The sequence below is a fragment of the Vombatus ursinus genome, unplaced genomic scaffold (assembly GCF_900497805.2).
Source record: "Vombatus ursinus unplaced genomic scaffold, bare-nosed wombat genome assembly UNPS02014798.1, whole genome shotgun sequence".
Lineage (NCBI taxonomy): Eukaryota > Metazoa > Chordata > Mammalia > Diprotodontia > Vombatidae > Vombatus > Vombatus ursinus.
Genome location: NW_020954576.1, coordinates 82787570 through 82805337, shown reverse-complemented (window position 1 = coordinate 82805337; position 17768 = coordinate 82787570). Strand labels below are relative to the sequence as shown.

At 39.0% G+C, this 17768-nt stretch overlaps 1 protein-coding gene across 3 annotated transcripts in view; it reads right to left on the bottom strand.

Annotated features, from left to right (window-relative positions):
* Window positions 1-17768, bottom strand: part of LOC114049897 (sushi domain-containing protein 4-like) — a 228872-nt gene that overhangs the window by 116674 nt on the left and 94430 nt on the right. For all 3 annotated transcript variants that reach the window (XM_027871344.1, XM_027871345.1, XM_027871346.1), the window contains exon 3: window positions 2647-2859. In XM_027871344.1, the coding sequence (XP_027727145.1) occupies window positions 2647-2859 (213 nt within the window). The remainder of the gene's footprint in view (window positions 1-2646; window positions 2860-17768) is intronic.

Here is a 17768-nt window from a genome sequence, read left to right as displayed (position 1 = left end):
TTTGGGAATGACACTACAACATCTTCCTGGTCAAGTTCTCAAATAAGAACATGGTCGACTGTGGCCTTCGATGTCCTAGAGCAGGAGCTGTTGCTGAGTCCCAAAGTTGACAATACTATCACAGGATGGAAATCACTGGCCACTGAGGGCATCTGCCAGGTACCAGTATTACCCACGACCCTGACCACTCCTCTTCTCCTGACCAGGAAGCCAAAAGAGCTGAGGCTTGAACTCATAGACAATGTCTTCTTAGAGGCAGCCATCATGATCTAGACTCTAGCCTAAGTCCCCAGAGCATCCCCAAACCAGAGGGGAGCAATGGTTTTTTGCCCAGGTTGGAAGTGTATCCTAACCTCATTGTAGATAGCCCTGGAAGCATTGATCTGCTCTGTTTCTTACCTAGGCTGGTTCTTCTTCCTTAAGCAGCCTGGAGATCTTTTACCATCTCCCTCTCCTCCAACTCAGAGCCTTAACATATCAGTGCCAGACTTAGCAGGGACCCTTGATTGGCTACAGACTTAGGACAGCTTAGAACACCAGAACTCTAATGATTCCACAGCCTGAGCCTTCCCTAGTAGCCAGGTTTAAAGGAATGCACCACCCTCCCCGCCCAGCTGGCTTATAGTGATTCTGCCACAAGATGAGGCCTGGTTATTAACATAAACAGTATAAATGTGCTTGGGAAGCAGGGTTCATGGATCACAGTAACACTGGCAGAACTTTATAGGAGAAAGAACAATTCAGACATCCATATACTTCACCCTTACCCTTCCAAGTCTCTAACTTCAAGAGCCATACCAATTTCAAGTTTGATAAGGTCGTGTTATATAAACACTAGCTATTATTATTATTATAATTAATTATTGTTAGTTGTTATTATTACAGTACAGTTCTTGGTGTACAAGAAAACAGGTGTTCTGGGTGTGAGAAGTTGAGGCAGAGGACCTTAATAATGTCTTCTTTCCTAGTCTGTGCTGCATGTAAAGGAAAGTGGCACAGAGCTTCTGAAACTACTTATCAAACTTGAAGGACGAGTAGGCGGGGTTTTATGATTAGAAATCATTTAACAAAATAGGTTATTGGATCTTCCCTTTCATTAAAGATTCAATTTTAGGTCCTACTTCAAACCTGGGCTTCCTGGTTTCTGAGTAGTTGCAAGGAAACTTTATATACATAAATATAGATACACATACACATATATACACAAACATACACGCATACGCAAACACACACAAACATGTTTATTCGTATTGATGATTTAAGAAGGAATATCTGATCACTCTCTGCAAAAGAGTTACTCACTGTGCACCTGGAAGCTAGGGACAGACATTCCAATCAAGGACTCTCTGCTTGGGGTTTTCACTTCACAGTGAAAAGCTAGGAGAAGCTGGGTGGCTCAGGGGATAGAATGCCAAGCCTTGAATCAGGAAGACCTAAGTTCAAATCCGGCCTCAGACACTTACTAGCTATGTGACCCTGGGCTAGTCACTTAACTTCTGTCTGCCTTAATTTCCTCAACTGTAAAATGGGGATAATAAAAGCACCTACCTCCCATGGTTGTTGAGAGGATCAAATGAGATAATATTTGTTAAGCATAGTGTCTGGCATATAGTAGATGCTATATAAATGCTTATTTCTTTTCCTAGTTTAAAAAAATCCAAATCCTCTATCATGTTGCTTTTCTAAACTGGTAGTATGTGTGCTTGTCTTCAATTTAGAAATAAGACCACCCCAAAAAGCTGTCAACTCTTTCTTTTTCTCAGGTCGAATGTTGTTTAAAAGGTTTCAGGGGGGAAACACACACTAAATTCAGTGGACATTTTAATGACTTGTGATGATAAAGGCTTTGTCCAAAGAAATAAAATCAATACTTGTCAGAAGCCAAAATTCTGATTTCTAATGAACTCGGTAGAATATAAGCTATACACCACCTTGAAATGTGAGGCCCAAATTAATGTTTTTGATTTATCTGTATAGGACTGCTTCAGTTAGTCCACTGAGATAGATGAAGAACTATTTATCATCCCAATTAGTTAAACTAAACACATTTCTAAAACCCCAAATATGTACTCATACAGCAAAACTTAAGTTATTTCTTCCAATAGGTTTAGGGATAATGACAAGAAATGAATCCCTATCTTGCTCATCTGTCACTGCTTTCCATATTCCTTTCTTCCTTTAAATGAATTACCCCCGGCATTGAACTAATAAGTAGTAATTGATTTAATCCTCTGAGAAACATATATATCTTTGAGATCATCCTATACTATATTCAAACAATATTTTTTGCCAAGCTTCTCTCTGAGTAAAATGGAAATGCCCATAGATTTGGCAACCTAGTAACAGAGAGCCCTAATGTTAGCTGGATGCTATGTCAGAGTTGACAAAAATGGTGATGAATAGAATTATAATTGGGATAAAGAAGACATGGTATTCCTTCAGTTGCTGAAATTAAGTCTTCCTTTCTCCCAAATCTCATTATATGCTCATATTGGTCAATGTGCACAAAATTCTTAACAACTGAAACATCCATCAGAGTACGGGGTTTTGGCCCACGCACAATCTTGAAAATCTTCAGTTAACACCACAGGAGACATGTAAACCTATCTTAGGCCTGGTTCTTTCACAGGATGCCAAATAGCTTACCTTCTGGTAGGCACACTGGTGTATCAGTCGGTATCCAGCCTAGGGAACCATTCAAGTGTTTCATACACAGTCTCCTTGGCGGGCCCCTAAGCTTGTAGCCTTCTTGGCAGTGAAATCGGGCTACAGAATCTTCGAAGAAAACGCTTCCACTGGGGGTTCGAGAGCCATACTCTGGGATTCCTGGGTCAGCACAAGCACGGAGATCATCAAACCCTGGAAGGATAAATCAGAGAAGTCTCTGAACCCATCCCCAGTACCCTCTAGGATCACTTTGGCTTGGTCCAGTAGAAGTTTCAAACATAAGGGACCCATGATGAAATAAAATTGCTCAAGAGGGTAATCCCAGACCCCATTCTATCCTTCATTCTTTTTTTTGTAATTGAGGTTAAGTGACTTGCCCAGAGTCACACAGCTAGTAAGTGTCAAGTGTTTGGTCTGAGGCCAGATTTGAACTCAGGTCCTCCTGACTTCAAGGCTGGTGCTCTATCCACTGTGCCACCTAGCTGCCCCTCTATCCTTCATTCTATCACTTACCCAGGAGGGCTCATAGTTTTCTGTTTAATGACTCAGCCAGCAAGATTGAAGTTGACAGAGGACGGATGAAAAACCTTATGGGATCTACTTTACAGCAGGAGTGAGCTGAAGAGTAGACCCTTCAACAGATACGATCATCCCCATCACATGTCTGTCTTTCCCGTTCCTCCAGATTTGAAAATTCTACTTCCAGGTCTGGTATTCCCATTTTACAGAGGGAGTCATACTCTATAACTTGGACATAGAGGCTATCTTTTGGTGCACATTCTGCCAAATTGGTATGGCTCTGTTTATGTCATTCAGACACTCACAAATTCACCAAATATCTCCTGAGTGTTCACGTATGAGCTATGTACGCATAACTTGAGTCACGTCATTGAAATTGTGTCTTCCCCTACCTCAGGAGGGCTTGGTGTGTCAGCCTCCTGTTCTGCAGGCTGTTCACTGGAGTTAACTGACCATCTCCAAGAGCCATGACAACATTCTGCACAGCAGAGGGAGAGGAAATGAACCATGCCACCTTACATAATCTTTTTCTTTACAAATAGTCTTTTATTACAGACTTAATAACCATCAAGTCATTAAAAATCAAATAAACAAAATAAGGAATAAAAAGGAGCATAACAAAATTATAAATTCCAAATTATAGTCTGCTAAGAGGATTATGCCTGTGGGTCTCCACTTTTATTATATATAATAACAATAATCTCTTATTTGGTTCTGAGTTTCCTTCTGAGAACTATAACTAAGGTGGAGCAACTAGGACTTTGCTCATGGGTCCTGCCTTTTAAAGAGCACTGACAGTACTTGTACTCCTTCAGCAGCATAGAAACAACTGAGTTTAGATACTGGTTAATGAGATAATTAGTTAAAATGGGAAGCTACCAGATGGTGCCTTCTTCCTCCTGGCAAGGCACACACCAGGTAAGCTCCCTCCCACCTGGACCTGCTCTGTTTCTTCCTGCCCCTAGCTTTATGATATCTCAGAGTCTCTGCCCACTGGCTATTGTAGGTTATCTACCCCTGCTCCCGCTGAATTTATCTTAAAGCAATATCTGAAAAATATTTTGGGCCATTTATCCTGGGCACATTTTGTACTGTTTACCCTAGGTGCAAAAGTTACTAATTATGTCTCTCCTCCTTCCAATCCTTTTCATCTGGGCCATTATCAGATTTTGTTGTTATCTTTCATGTAGCCGTAATGAATGTATATGTACCTTATAAAATCTTAATGATCCATTTCTGAACTTTAAAAAAGAACAGGCTTAGGAACAGAGAGTCGGTGTAAAAACGAGGCTCCCTGAGGATCTGATAAACTACATGGTGGTGTCTAGGATTTTCATTTTTCTCTTGCACAGTCTTCCTTGGATTATAAAATAAGGATGATGAAAAAAGAACTTGGTTGTCCTTAGCAGGGATCTGCATTTTTCCAGATGTCTTGTGCATTCAGATAGGAGACGCTATACCAGTTTTCTGTTGATTGTGCCAGGGCAGCCAAACAAAAAAGGTAACAGAGAAGCAAGTAAGAGAGCTGGATGTCATGGGGTCTTGGCTAAAGAATTTTGCTTTATTTTGTCATCAATACAAGGGATGTGGTGGTAGAAACTGTCAGGGAGGACAGACCACACCTACTTCTGAACCAAATCAGAAATTCTGCCACTTGTGAAGTGGAAGAATGTCTGGCATTTTATCAAAATGAGCTTAAATGTAGCTAATGTCACTTGTTCGAAGAAGAAATTTTCTCTCTTTTCTCCTCGCCTCATCTCCCAATACATGATGGCTGTTTATTGCTGTGCTGTTAATGTACAAATTGCTTTCCCACACAGCAGTGAAGCAATTAATGCTCATAGAGGGGCCCCCAAGAAATATTGGAAAGCCATCAAACTGTGGCTTTATGTTTTCATTCTGGGAACAAGGCATTACAGGTCAGCAAATGTTCCCGACACAAAGAATGCCAATGACTTCCTTTAGAGAGTCCACAAAAGGTGGGGGAACCTGGTATGGTGGTGGAAACGTAAGCACAGGTTCCTTATGTCATTCACAAAGTAAAACTAATTGCAATGAGATTCATTATCAAATCACAGCTTACCACATGCAAATATGGAGTCCTCGATAGCCACTGCCATGATTTTCTTTTTTCTCTTTTTTTTTTTTTTTGGCCAATTTGCTAGCAAAAGGCATGATGGAGCCTTTGTCTGCCTGTCTAACATAAAAATAGTTACAGTCTCTCCCACTAAATTCAGAATCTTCTTTCACACTGGCTCAGGGTCTGCTTGGCTCAAAGCTCCCTAGTCACTGTTTATTTTATATAGTGCGGTGGCTGTGAAATACTGTCATGGAATGAATCAGGAATTGGGAGATCAGGTTTCTAGTGTTAGATTTGTCACTCATTCATCTTGGGCAAGCCAATTGACCCAGGGCTCAGTTTTCTCAGCTGTAAAATGAAGATGGAGTTGGATGAGATGATCCCCAAGTACCCTTTCCAGCTCTGACCACCTATGATTCAATGACGGACACATGGTATTTCAAATCCCTTTCAACTTTTTCTCTTCTCCCCATCCACATAAATTACCTTCTCTTCTCCTTCCCTAATCCTCCCAAATATCTCCCCCTTTCTCCCTCTCTCTGACCCTGTGAATGGGAGAGAGGGCTGTGCTGGAGATTGAGCTGGGAAAAGTGAAAGCCCAGCCCTCCCATCTCTCCACCCCCTGCCCATTCTTCAAAAACTTGAGCCCATGGACCCCAATGACCATAGTTTAGGCACAGACCTCTTGACTAGAGAGACTCCTTCCATCCACATCATGAAGAGAGAAATAGTTTTATTAGAAAGTTGAAGATTCAACATCTGGCCTTGACTCCATCAGATAACTGAGTCCTGCCATCATAAATAAAAGATGTGAGATTCGTGAAATGTAGGACGTGAGAGTGGCAGTGTTTTCCAAAAGTCAATTCTATATACTTTATGAAAACAACATAACAACAACAACAAAAAAAAACTATGTCTGAAAACTTGTATAGCCTGTCTACCTTTTCTGCTTTGAAGTACTACATGATACTCCAGTCCCAGTGACAAATTTCCTTGACTTTTTGATATGCCTATGTCAGCAATCAAACAGAAATATGGATTTAGGGATCCAATCCCTAGAATAAAAAGGAAGGAAATGTGCAAGCAGGACCAAATGAAACCTGGAATGGTAAAAGGAGGAATTATGAGAAATTACTTCTATTGAGTAGGATAAGTATTTTTGCCTGGGATTGTCAGAGCCACAAATGCCACTTTTCAAATGATCACTTTCCTTCTTGTCCCCCTGCAGATCATTTAAAGGAAAGAAGAAACCTATATAGAATGGACCATAGTTTCCCTTCAATATGATTTTTCATGTTAATATGAATAAATGATTCTTTTCAGGTTAAGTCACAATCATCAGGCTGGTGTTACCTTTTAAAGTGAATTAGGTGGGGGCAGCTAGGTGGCACAGTGGATAGAGCACTGGCCCTGGAATCAAGAGGTCTTGAGTTCAAATCTGACCTCACATACTTACTAGCTGTCTGACCCTGGGCAAGTCACTTAACCCCAATTGCCTCCCCCCCTCAAAAAAATAAATAAAGTGAATTAGGTGGTGCAATGAATATCCTGTTAGGCCTGGAGTCTGGAAGACCTGAGTTCAAATCTAGCCTCAAACACTTACTAGCTGTGTGATCTTGAGCTTATCACTTAACTGCCATCTGCTTCCTCATCTGTAAAATGGGCATAATAACAGCACCTACCTCTTTGGGTTATTGTGGAGATAAAAAGAAACAGCATTTGTAAAAATCCTTTGCAAATTTTAAAGCACTGCATAAATGTTAGCTATTATTGTTTTATTATTAATTCCTTGATCTTATTTCTTGGTGTGGAACAAGTCATTGGCGGACCTGGGAGTCAAACCCTGGGTTCCACGGCACAAACACATATACATATACATATACATATACATATACATATACATATACACACATATATATTATATATATATATGACACATTATAGAACAGAAAAGAAGCTGTTGTTTCCTGTGAGAAGGCCGAGGGATAGTGGTCATCTTTCCATTCTCCTTTTGCACAGAATCTTTCTTCTAACTATCTCCTGCCCAAATGAATGTATTAGTGGCAGTCATTTGAAAGTAGCTCTGCCTTCTCACATAAAAAAAGAATAGTAAGCCCTCAGTCTCATTATGAGGACTTGACATCTCTGCTTTGGTTACTCTTGAGTGTGATGAAACCAACTAGAGAATTTTACTGTGAACTACACTAGGAGCCTTTGAAAAGAATCATAAAAATGAAGGAGGTGTGAAAAGCAATCTTTTGGGTTATTATAACAGAAAAGTCTTATTCAAGACAGGAAGAGTGTATCAAATGTAGTTAAATCAATTTAGGGCTAAGGCTGGCTCTCCATTCCTCTGTAAATTGCTGGATGAGCCTTTAGGGAGGAAACAGAATACAGGCAAAGAATCAATTTTGCTCCATTTATCTGGTGAGGGGGTCAGAGGGTAAAGCAAAGGCAGCATGCCTGCTAAAGTTTAAGCAGAACTGTTTTATTTATAAAAGGACCTGGTCATTTTAACAGAGACCATAAGCTCCTCTGAACTTCTCATTTGAACTTGTATACCATTTATCATTTGTCCATTCATTCAGCATTTAGAACCATAGTGTGTTGAAGCCAGAAGGGACTATGGAGAGAATCTAATTTAGCCCTCTCATATTTTCCCGTGAAGAGATGGGGCTACCAAAGAGGTTAAATGGTCTTCCAAAAGCCACAGAGGCTCTTAGTGGCAAAGCTGAGTGGAACTGAGGTTCCACTATCCCACTGTCTTCAATTAATATTCCATAGTCTTGCATAGTTATACCCTCCACATCATGACTTTGCCCATCAGGTTTCAATGTATCATGGGTTGGCATGAAAAATTAAATGAGAATTTGGGGGGAGTTTTGTGGAAGTCATAGACGACATGCGAAGGCCATCAGATCACACAGAGCCTATGACCAAATACTCAACCCAAATTTTACAATAAGGTACTATAAACACTCCATAAAAGAAGAAGAAAAAATTCAAACTTCTTCTCTGGTAGGAAGAGAGGGCCAAAAATTTTTACATGGATTTTCTAGATCGTGGGGCACTGTGCCCCTAACTCCTGTGACATGGAAGGGATAACTATGTTGTCTTTCCAGCTTTGTACAGATGTACATTTTACATCAGCAACGGGATTGGAAGCTCCCTGAGACCAGGAAACCCATTTTACATTTTTTTGTAACCTTCTCAATACCTGATACAGCATTTAATATATGTATATTAGATGAACAACATGAAAACTTTCCTTCCAGCTCCAAAAAACGCTTTCAGAATTCGGACTCACAGTGACTGTCAGAGAGACACGAAGGAAGGAACAGAAAACCTGACTCATTATTCCAGACATTCACAAATCCAGTTCTTCAACAAGAAAATCACCTAAGTATGAACCAGGTTGTAAAAGAAAAGATTCAGGACCTGCCTTTGAAAATTGCAATCTCTAGCACTAAGAGTTAGAATATAAAAGCTGGATATCTATATCATAGATTTAGAGCTGGAAGGGTCCTTAGAGGTCATTGAGTTCAACCCTCTCATTTTACAGATGAGGAAACTAAGGCATAGGAAGGTTAAGTATATTACCCAGGGTCATACAGCTAGTAAATGTCTAAGGTGGGATCTGAACCCAGGTCTTCTTGATTCCAGGGTCAACCACCTATCTAAAACACATATAATTTAATCTAATAATTTCATTTAACAAATGAGGCAACTGAGGTCCAAAAATATTTATGTTGTTAGTCCTTTATTCTCAAAAAAAAAACAAAACCCAATGATGTCATGAGGGTGATGTCTTGACTTGCTCCTGAATTGGATTTAAGTGAGGTAGAGCTGTGCAAAGTCATCAGCCTCACTCTCTCCTCCAGGATCATCAAAGTCCAGTGGCAAGACAAAAGTCAAGAGGGCTGGCAATGGCCCAGGATGCAGTGGATGACCTTGACCTTTCTAAATTAAGATCTTTCCCAGGCCTAGTTTATCTGAAACAACACCCATTCAATGTTTAAGGGCTAGGTAATAATTGAGACAAATATGGCCTAATTTACCATCACAAAAATATCAATGTGGGAGGGTAAGACCCTCAGAGTTTCTGGCCAGGGAGACCTCACAGTGGGGCAGTAGCAGAGCTGAGACCAGAACTCAGGTCTCCTGATTCTTCGGTTCAATTCACTTTTACTAAAAGTGCAGTTAATTGCATTGCAGTTAATACCATGAAAGCCTGTTAGTTCCAGGAAAAGACGGGCCAATGACTCTATTAGGTAACAATTAATTAAGCATTTCTTAAGTACCTACTAAGTGTCAAGTACTATGCTAGGGATACAGGGGCAAAACTTAATCCATGACCTCAAGGATCCTAAGAGAGGGAGGAATTTCAAGCTTGCAACCTACTTCTGGAAGTTATTATTAACCATTTAATCAATCTTTCCCACTATAACTGGACCCACATATCCCCAAACTAGAATCTGGCTTTTTCTATTGGTTTATCACCAGAAAAAACCATATAATTCTGTTTGAATCACATGGGGTCTCATAAGCATTAGCTGAAAATCCTCTTCAACATCTTATCAATCCCCAAACACTCTGGCCTCAGCAACAAAAGGGGCTAAGGTGAGCCTTGACCCCTGAGAGACTGTTAATCCCAAATATATGACAATCTTTTAAACTGAAATACACACAACCCTGACACCACCTCCTATGCCCCAATCTTAAATTATTTAAAAATTTCTATTGATATTTTTCATTTCTACAACACTTCCATTTCTCAATATGAGAAATTTCTCCTACTTTCATTTCTATAACACATTCATTTCTCAATATGAGAAATTTCTCCTACTCAAACTATCTTTTATAACCCAAAATTTCAAAAAAGAGGGAAAAAGAACAGTTCAGCAAAACTAACCAACACACCAAGTCCTACTGGACATACAGCATTCCATACCTATTCAGTGCCCCCACTTCTGCAAAGAAAGAAAGTACCTTTTCTCATCTCTTCTTTGGAGTCAAGCATAGTTATTAGAACTATTTCGCTTTTATTTTAGGGGAGTAATTATTTCCATCTACATTAAAGTTAGCATATATATCATCTTCCTGGTTCTGCTTACTTCACTTTCCATTCTAGTTCACATAAGTCTCTCTATGCTTCTTCACAGGCTTAATATTCATCATTGCCATTACATTCATATACCACTATTTGTTTAGCCATCTCCCCTCCCAGCTCATGGGCATACACTTCATTTCCACTTCTTTGCTACAACAAAAAATGCTTCTCTAAATATTTGGGTGTATCTGGGATTTTTGCTTCTATCTTCACTTCTCTCTTCCTTGTTACAGATGAAGTACGCTACTCCCATAAGGAATGAACCAAAGCTTTAAAGTGATGATGATAATAATACTCTTTGCCTAACAGTGCATTGGTTCATGTTTTTGAGAGCAGCATACTTCATCTCTAACAAGGACTCAGCAATGAAGATGATATAAAAGAAGCAAGATAAAGGGAGGTAGCATGCTGTTATAGAAATGGCACTGGACTTGAATGAGAAGACCTGGGTTCAAATCCTGGTTCTGTCACTTACTACTGGCATGACTTTGGGCAAATCACTGACCCGTTCTCTGCTCCAGCAGTTGGATTAGATCTCCCAGTTCCCTTCAAACTCTGGAACCTGTAAGCAGACATTTACTAGCTGTGTGACCCTGAGCAAATCACTTAACCCTGTTTGCTTTAGTTTCCTCCTCTGTAAAATGAGCAGGAGAAGGAAATGACAAACCACTCCAGTATCTTTGCCAAGAAAAGGCCAAATAGGGTCATGAAGAGTTAGACACAACTAATTGACTAAACAACATCAATCACGTAAATAAAATCATCCTTAACCAAAAGTAATATCAGCACATGCAAAATGGTTCTATGTCACTAAGCTGATAAATAGATTGTTAGAAGGTTCCTGCCACCTTTCAGCCAGACACATAATTATGCTGCAGGGTACCCTTGGCCTACATACCTAGGTAGGTAGCATGTCCCAGGGAGCATCTGAGCTGGGTATTATCCATACTAGGGTATCCAGTAGGTTTGGCTCATGCCAATGGTAAAATGTCCAAAGACTCATCTACTCAGAGCACTCACAGCTTCAAATCTCTTCTATAAAACAAGTTCAGATTCAAAAATTCAAAGGTCTCTGAAAAAAAGATGGTCAATTAAGAGACTCCCAAATATTTCCACTGGAATTCTATACGTTTGAGAACAAACCAGATCCCTGCTGGCACTTCCCTAAAGAAGCTTCTACCCCAGGCTTGAAGCAGGGCTATTATCAAACTGAATGGTTCTAGATCAGAATATAGAACAGATATGGCTCGAAAGAATATTTAGACATTTTCCCCTTTTGTACCATGAAGCCCTTTGTCTCTCTAGTGAAGCCTATCAACCCTTTCTCAGAATAATATTTTAAATGCATAAAATAAAATACATAAAATTACAAACAAAACCAATTTTATTAAAATTCAATTATTTAAAAAAAGTTCATGGTCCCCAAGTTAAGAATACTTGATTTATGTGGATATGAAGGAGACCACAAAATCCACTTAACAATGGGCATAAAAACACATTTCTATAACAAATCTTGGAAATTATATTGGAAACCAATGAGGAAATGTGATTTACTTTACAGGAAGTTACTTTACAGTAACTATTTGCAGAATACAATTTTTTTCACAAGATGAGGTATACCTGCACTTAGAATACCATTACAAAGTGTCACTTTGATCATTTCCCCCATCTAAATAATCTCAGTTCCTTGCAGAATTAAGCTCTTAGCTCTGAACAACAAATAAACAAACAAATAAATGAATAGATGGATGAATAAATAAATAAATAGGCATAACAAAAATGGGAGCAGTAAAAAGACAAAATAATACTAGTAAAATATAGATATAGACATATCTAGATTATGTCTATATATTTCTATCTATAGACAGATATATAGACTGATATAGACATATCTAGATCTATGGGTAGATCTAGATATGTCTATATATCTCTGTATCTATCTATCTATCTAAATTTCAACAAATACTCTACAGAACATCAGCTTATCTCTTTTCCCAGGAGGACAGGGCCGGTTCAGTTTTCCAGAACCATCTTGATTTGAGACCATGAAGTCAAAACCTACTCTCTTCTCTAACTCTCCCTAAAGTCTTTGAAAATAAGCCATTTTCCTTAGCCATGATGAATGCTTCTGAAAAGAGGCTCTCTCAAAGCGAAATTGTTAGGTTATAAAGCAGAGCATCCTAACCTACGCGCGTCTGGAGAACCATCCTCTGATCCTTTTAAATGAAAAGCAAAGCTTCATGGGGCATCCTTTGAGTAATGGTGGCATTTAATACTTAGCAGCAGCTCTCAAGTACAGGCTACTCTCTCTGCCCTTCTGGTTTGGTTGGACTCGGGGACAAAATTTCCACCAGTTTCCTTAATAATTTCAGCAAGTCCCTATCCATCAATAGACTGAAAAAGAAAAGGAAAAAAGGTTGCCCAGGTTATGGGGCCTTACAAATAACAATTCAACTTTATATAGAGCTTCAAAGTTTATAATATCTCACACACACACACATATACACACACACCCTCAAAGACCTCAGAGCAAAAAAATAAGAAGTTCAAGATGAACGATGAACCCAATAAATTAAGGCCAGAGGCTTTCAAATTTAATTTGTTTTTGTTTATGGATTTAACATTAGTTTAACTCTTAAGCCTGTGTATTACCAGTCACATACTTTAGAGTGGTCTGAAGGAAACAAAATTGATTACTGTTCCCATTCATTACGTTAAATGGATTTTATACTGCAAAAATACCCCTCAGGAAATTTAGCAAAGGAATGTCAGAAATAAAATCTAGGCTATTTGCTATAGCAATATTTCCACTACATGATATACAATTTATTGTGAGAAATCCTAATGGAATACCACTTGTCCCAGCTTTCTTGAAGGCACAACAACAAACAGGAATTCAGAAGCTCATCAACATGGGGTGAAAGCTTGGCATGTGATTCATTGCAGAATCCTTGCCGTATATTACACTGGAGATTATAAATCCAGGAGCAACCTTTCATATTTAGACAGTAATCAAGCAATCTAGCTTTCCTCCGTAATTGCTAGGAATAGTTTGACATTCCAGGAACCATCGAGAGATATACACACACACACACAAAAAAAGCTTGGTATGAGCAAGCATAGGTGATGAAATTAAGCCTTTTAATATCATCTAAATTAGAGATGATTAAAATGTGTAAACATTGCAGATGTGACAGTCACAGCCTTCCTCATTTAGGGGGATCTTTTTCCACATTTTGATTTAATCCATTTTGATTACCCATCTACTCCTAAATCTTTTACTATGTTTCAGTTCTCATAACACTAGAAACAGTGGCAACTCATAATGATTTTTTTTATAATACCAGTCTTGTGATACTGTTCTCTTCAGCTATGCCACACAAAATTATGACAGAAATCCAGATGTCAAATCAGAGTGCATTTTTTTTGTGTGTGTTTGGAAATGAAACAAGCACAAATATGGTCTCTTTAAGACAAAACTCCTACAGTTTTCTGGGGATTGCTTCTGGCCTATCTAAAGACCTTCTGGTTTATACATTAGTCCTACATTCCACCCTCTACACAGTGTCTCCTCACGTAGCTGTGGGAATGTCATTACTAGGTTTCTCAAGGGGTCTCTGTTTCCTAATCTGAAATGGTTTATAGTGGATTGGTAGTAATTTGTCTCCTTCCTCCTCCAGGCTCTGGATGGTATGCCTCCTACTCTCTCCCTATTTACTTTTTCATGTGCTTATCCTGCTTTAGGGCATCTGTGTCAGGTTATGCAAATTACCCTGACCTGTTTCTTGCAGTTTAAAAAAAAATCATCTCCTCCCAGAGCAAATGTTTGCGCCACGGGACAATAACACCAACCACCACCACCACCACCAACAACAACAAAAACAACAACAACAACAACAAAAACAACAACAACAACACATTAAATATGGTACTTTAAGGTTAACAAAGCACTTTCTTCATAATAACCAATCTGTGGGGGCAATACAAGTATTATAATCCCCATTTTACAGATGAAAATGAGGGTTAAAGAGAGGAAGTGACTTGATGAGGGTTTACACAGCTAATAAGTGTAGGAGGTGGGATCTGAATCCAGGTCTCTTAACTGAAAGTCTAAGCCTCTTTAACAGGTACAGACATTATACAAGGAACCATGCTTTCTTACCCCAGATTTAGGAGGCGCTATGCCACTCAATTCCCTGGGACCTTGCTTCTTCTTCTTTTCTTAAAAAATATCTTTCTGTTCTCACTCTCCTACCCCAAACTCTATTGAGGACTCCAGGGACCATTCTTTTAGGCACTCAAATTAGCAACTGTAGAATCATGCTTAATTCTTCTCTCACTCAACCCTAATACCTAATCATTTGCCAATTTCACCCGCACAACACCTCCCACATCTGTCCCCTTCTCTCCCCTCAAAACACCTTCTAGCCTAGTTCAGGACTCCCTCACCTCTTACTTGAACTACTGTACTAACCTATGAATTGGTCATGTTCCTTTCAGACTCTTTTTGATCTGCTTTATTTATTATTCAGTTGCTGTTGTTCAGTCGTTTTTCAATCATGTCTGACTCTTCATGACTCCATTTGGGGTTTTCTTGGCAAAGATACTGGAGTGGTTTACCATTTCTTTCTCCAGCTCATTTTGTAGATAAGGAAACTGAGGCAAACCAAGGACTAAATGACTTGCCCAAGGTCACACAGCTATTAAGTGTCTGAAGCCGGATTTGAACTCAGAAGATGAGTCTTCCCAACTTTAGGCACAGCGCTTTATCCACTGCACCACACCTAGCTGCCTCCTATATTCTTCACATAGTGGCTAAATTGATATTCTGAAAACACAGATCTGACATTGTCCCTCCCCTACTCAAAATCTTGAGTGACTCCCTATTATCTCTAGGATAAAATATAAACTCTTCGGCCTGGCATTTGAAGTCCTCCACGATAAAGGCTACCACCTACCTTCCCAGGCTTATTTTAGATTTCTTCCCTTCACACACTTTGTGTTCCAGTTAAATTGGCCTGATAGCTGCAGAAGAAATGATACAAGGACACTCTCAAGGACTCTCTGAAGAACTCTGGAATGAATTGTGTGTCATGGGAGCCCCTGGCAAAGGACCGCCCAGCATGGCACACCCACATCAAAGAAGGCGCTGGGCTCGATGAGCGAAGCAGAATTGCAGTAGCTCAAAAGACACATGAGATGTGCAAATTCAGAGACATCTCCACTCCAAATGTTCACGTGGACTGTTTGTGCCCAACCTGTGGTAGAGCCTTCAGAGCTCATATAGGTCTGACTTGCCACAATCAGATACATTGCACCTTGACTCTAACATGGTAATGTCATTTTGGTTCTCTTGGAGAACAACCATTCGGGACACACCCCCTCCCATCTCTGTCCCTTTGCACAGGTGCTATCCCATATACTCTTTCCTCACTTTCACCTTTCAGACTCCTTAGCTGCCTTCAAAGCTCAGGTCAGGTACCACCTCCTACATGAGCCTTTCTGGGACTGCCTCAGTTTTTAAACATTGTCTCCCTCTTTAAACTACTTTGGATTAACTTTGTATACATAATTTACTTTTTTATGTACATGTTGTATGCCTTCTTCATGTAGAATGTAAACTCCTTAATGGCAAGGCTAGGTGGTTTCTTCAGTCCCTTCCAGCTCTGATATTCTATGAATCTATTTTCTGATAATCGTTGATACCCAGTCTCCCCAAACCATCTACATAATCCTGAGAGATGATTTCAGATGTTCTGCAAGCTGCTTACTCTCTTCTTGTCTTCAAAGCACTGGACGAAAAATTATTGAATGATTTAAAATGATTTAAAACACATAAAATCATCATGAATCAGCTTGGAATCTTTATTTTTTTTTTTATTTTATTTTTGCAGACAAGTCTCCTCTATATTCTCACATATGACTTATAGCTTCATATCAACACATTAGGAAAGCAAAAATACTCAAGACATTAAAAAATTCCAACTGATAAAGTGGCATCTTTCAATTATCTTCTAAATACTCCATGCCTGGGTCCAAATTCCTACTTTTCTACTTCCTAGTAGCTTGGGTAGATTACCTCACCTCTCTGGGTTTCAGAGTCTGAATCTGTAAAATGAGGGAGGTAGATTAGAGGGTTCCTAAGGTCCCTTCCAGCTTCAAATCCTATGACTATGGTTCCCTTTCTCCCTCTCTTAATACTTCCTAATTCCTCACTTCCATTGCCCCCTGGCCCAAGACTTGTTCTAAATAAAGCCAGGATTAGAGCAAGATCTCTGGTCCTCAGTCATATAACTGAATCTTATTCTGAAAGCTTTTATCAGTCTCAGTATCTATAAATATTTTCTTTTTATTTTTTTGGATGTCCTGAAAGAAAAGGATAGAAAATACATCTTTGGGAGGCCAAGGTGAGAACTTTCTATTCTTTTACTGCTAGAGTCCTATAAGTTATAGTTAATTATGGATACAAGGGAGTTTTATCATAGGCTTATGTAATATAGGAGAAAACCTTAAATTAAAACATTAACTAAGATTGTGAGTTTTCTCCCCCATTTGTAGGGCTCTTTACTCAATTAAGATTTTACTGCCATTGTTTTTCAAATGGTTATCCCTTTAAAGCAATGTTTCCCGAATACATTTAACTGAAGAACAATTGAGGGCTTAAGATAAACTGAAAGAATTCATAAAATGTGACTTAGGGGGTCTGAGTGTAATTCCCCAACCATTTTGAGGAAAAAGCAAAGGGTGCTGGGAAATGTTTTACAACCAACTCTCAGGTCAGGAGGAGATTGCATACTTGATACACTTTTAAATTTAATCTGCGTTATTAATATTTTCTCCACCACTTTCTTAAGTCTCAACAATCAAAAAATAATAAATCAAATCCTGATTTGTGGCATTTGAACATTGCTGAGATATAAAAACTCACACTGAAAATTTAATAATCGGCTTCTTACCAGCAAGTACAAGCTGGTTCCAGCACACCCCTGAAAAAAAAGTGTAATCAGGGGATTTTTTTTAAAGGGGATTTTTTTTTTTAGAGGCAGTTAGAGTCAGGAAGATCTGAGTTCAAACCCTGCCTCAAACACTTATAAATTGTATGATCCTTAACCTCTCTCAGTCTCAATTTCTTCAACTATAAAACAAGGATAATAATAGCACCAAGGTTAAATGAGATAATATATATAAAGTGCTTTGCAAGCCTTAAAGTGATTTATAAATGTTAGCTATTATTATTTTCATACTGAAAATTAATATATAATAAATCTTTTTGAAAAGATATACTCTAATGGTTTTTTGTTGTTGTTGTTGAATTGAATTGAAAATGAAGGCACTGGTCTCAAGTCCTTTCTACCTCTGACATGGCATCTGTAACCAGGGGAGTGACTTAAT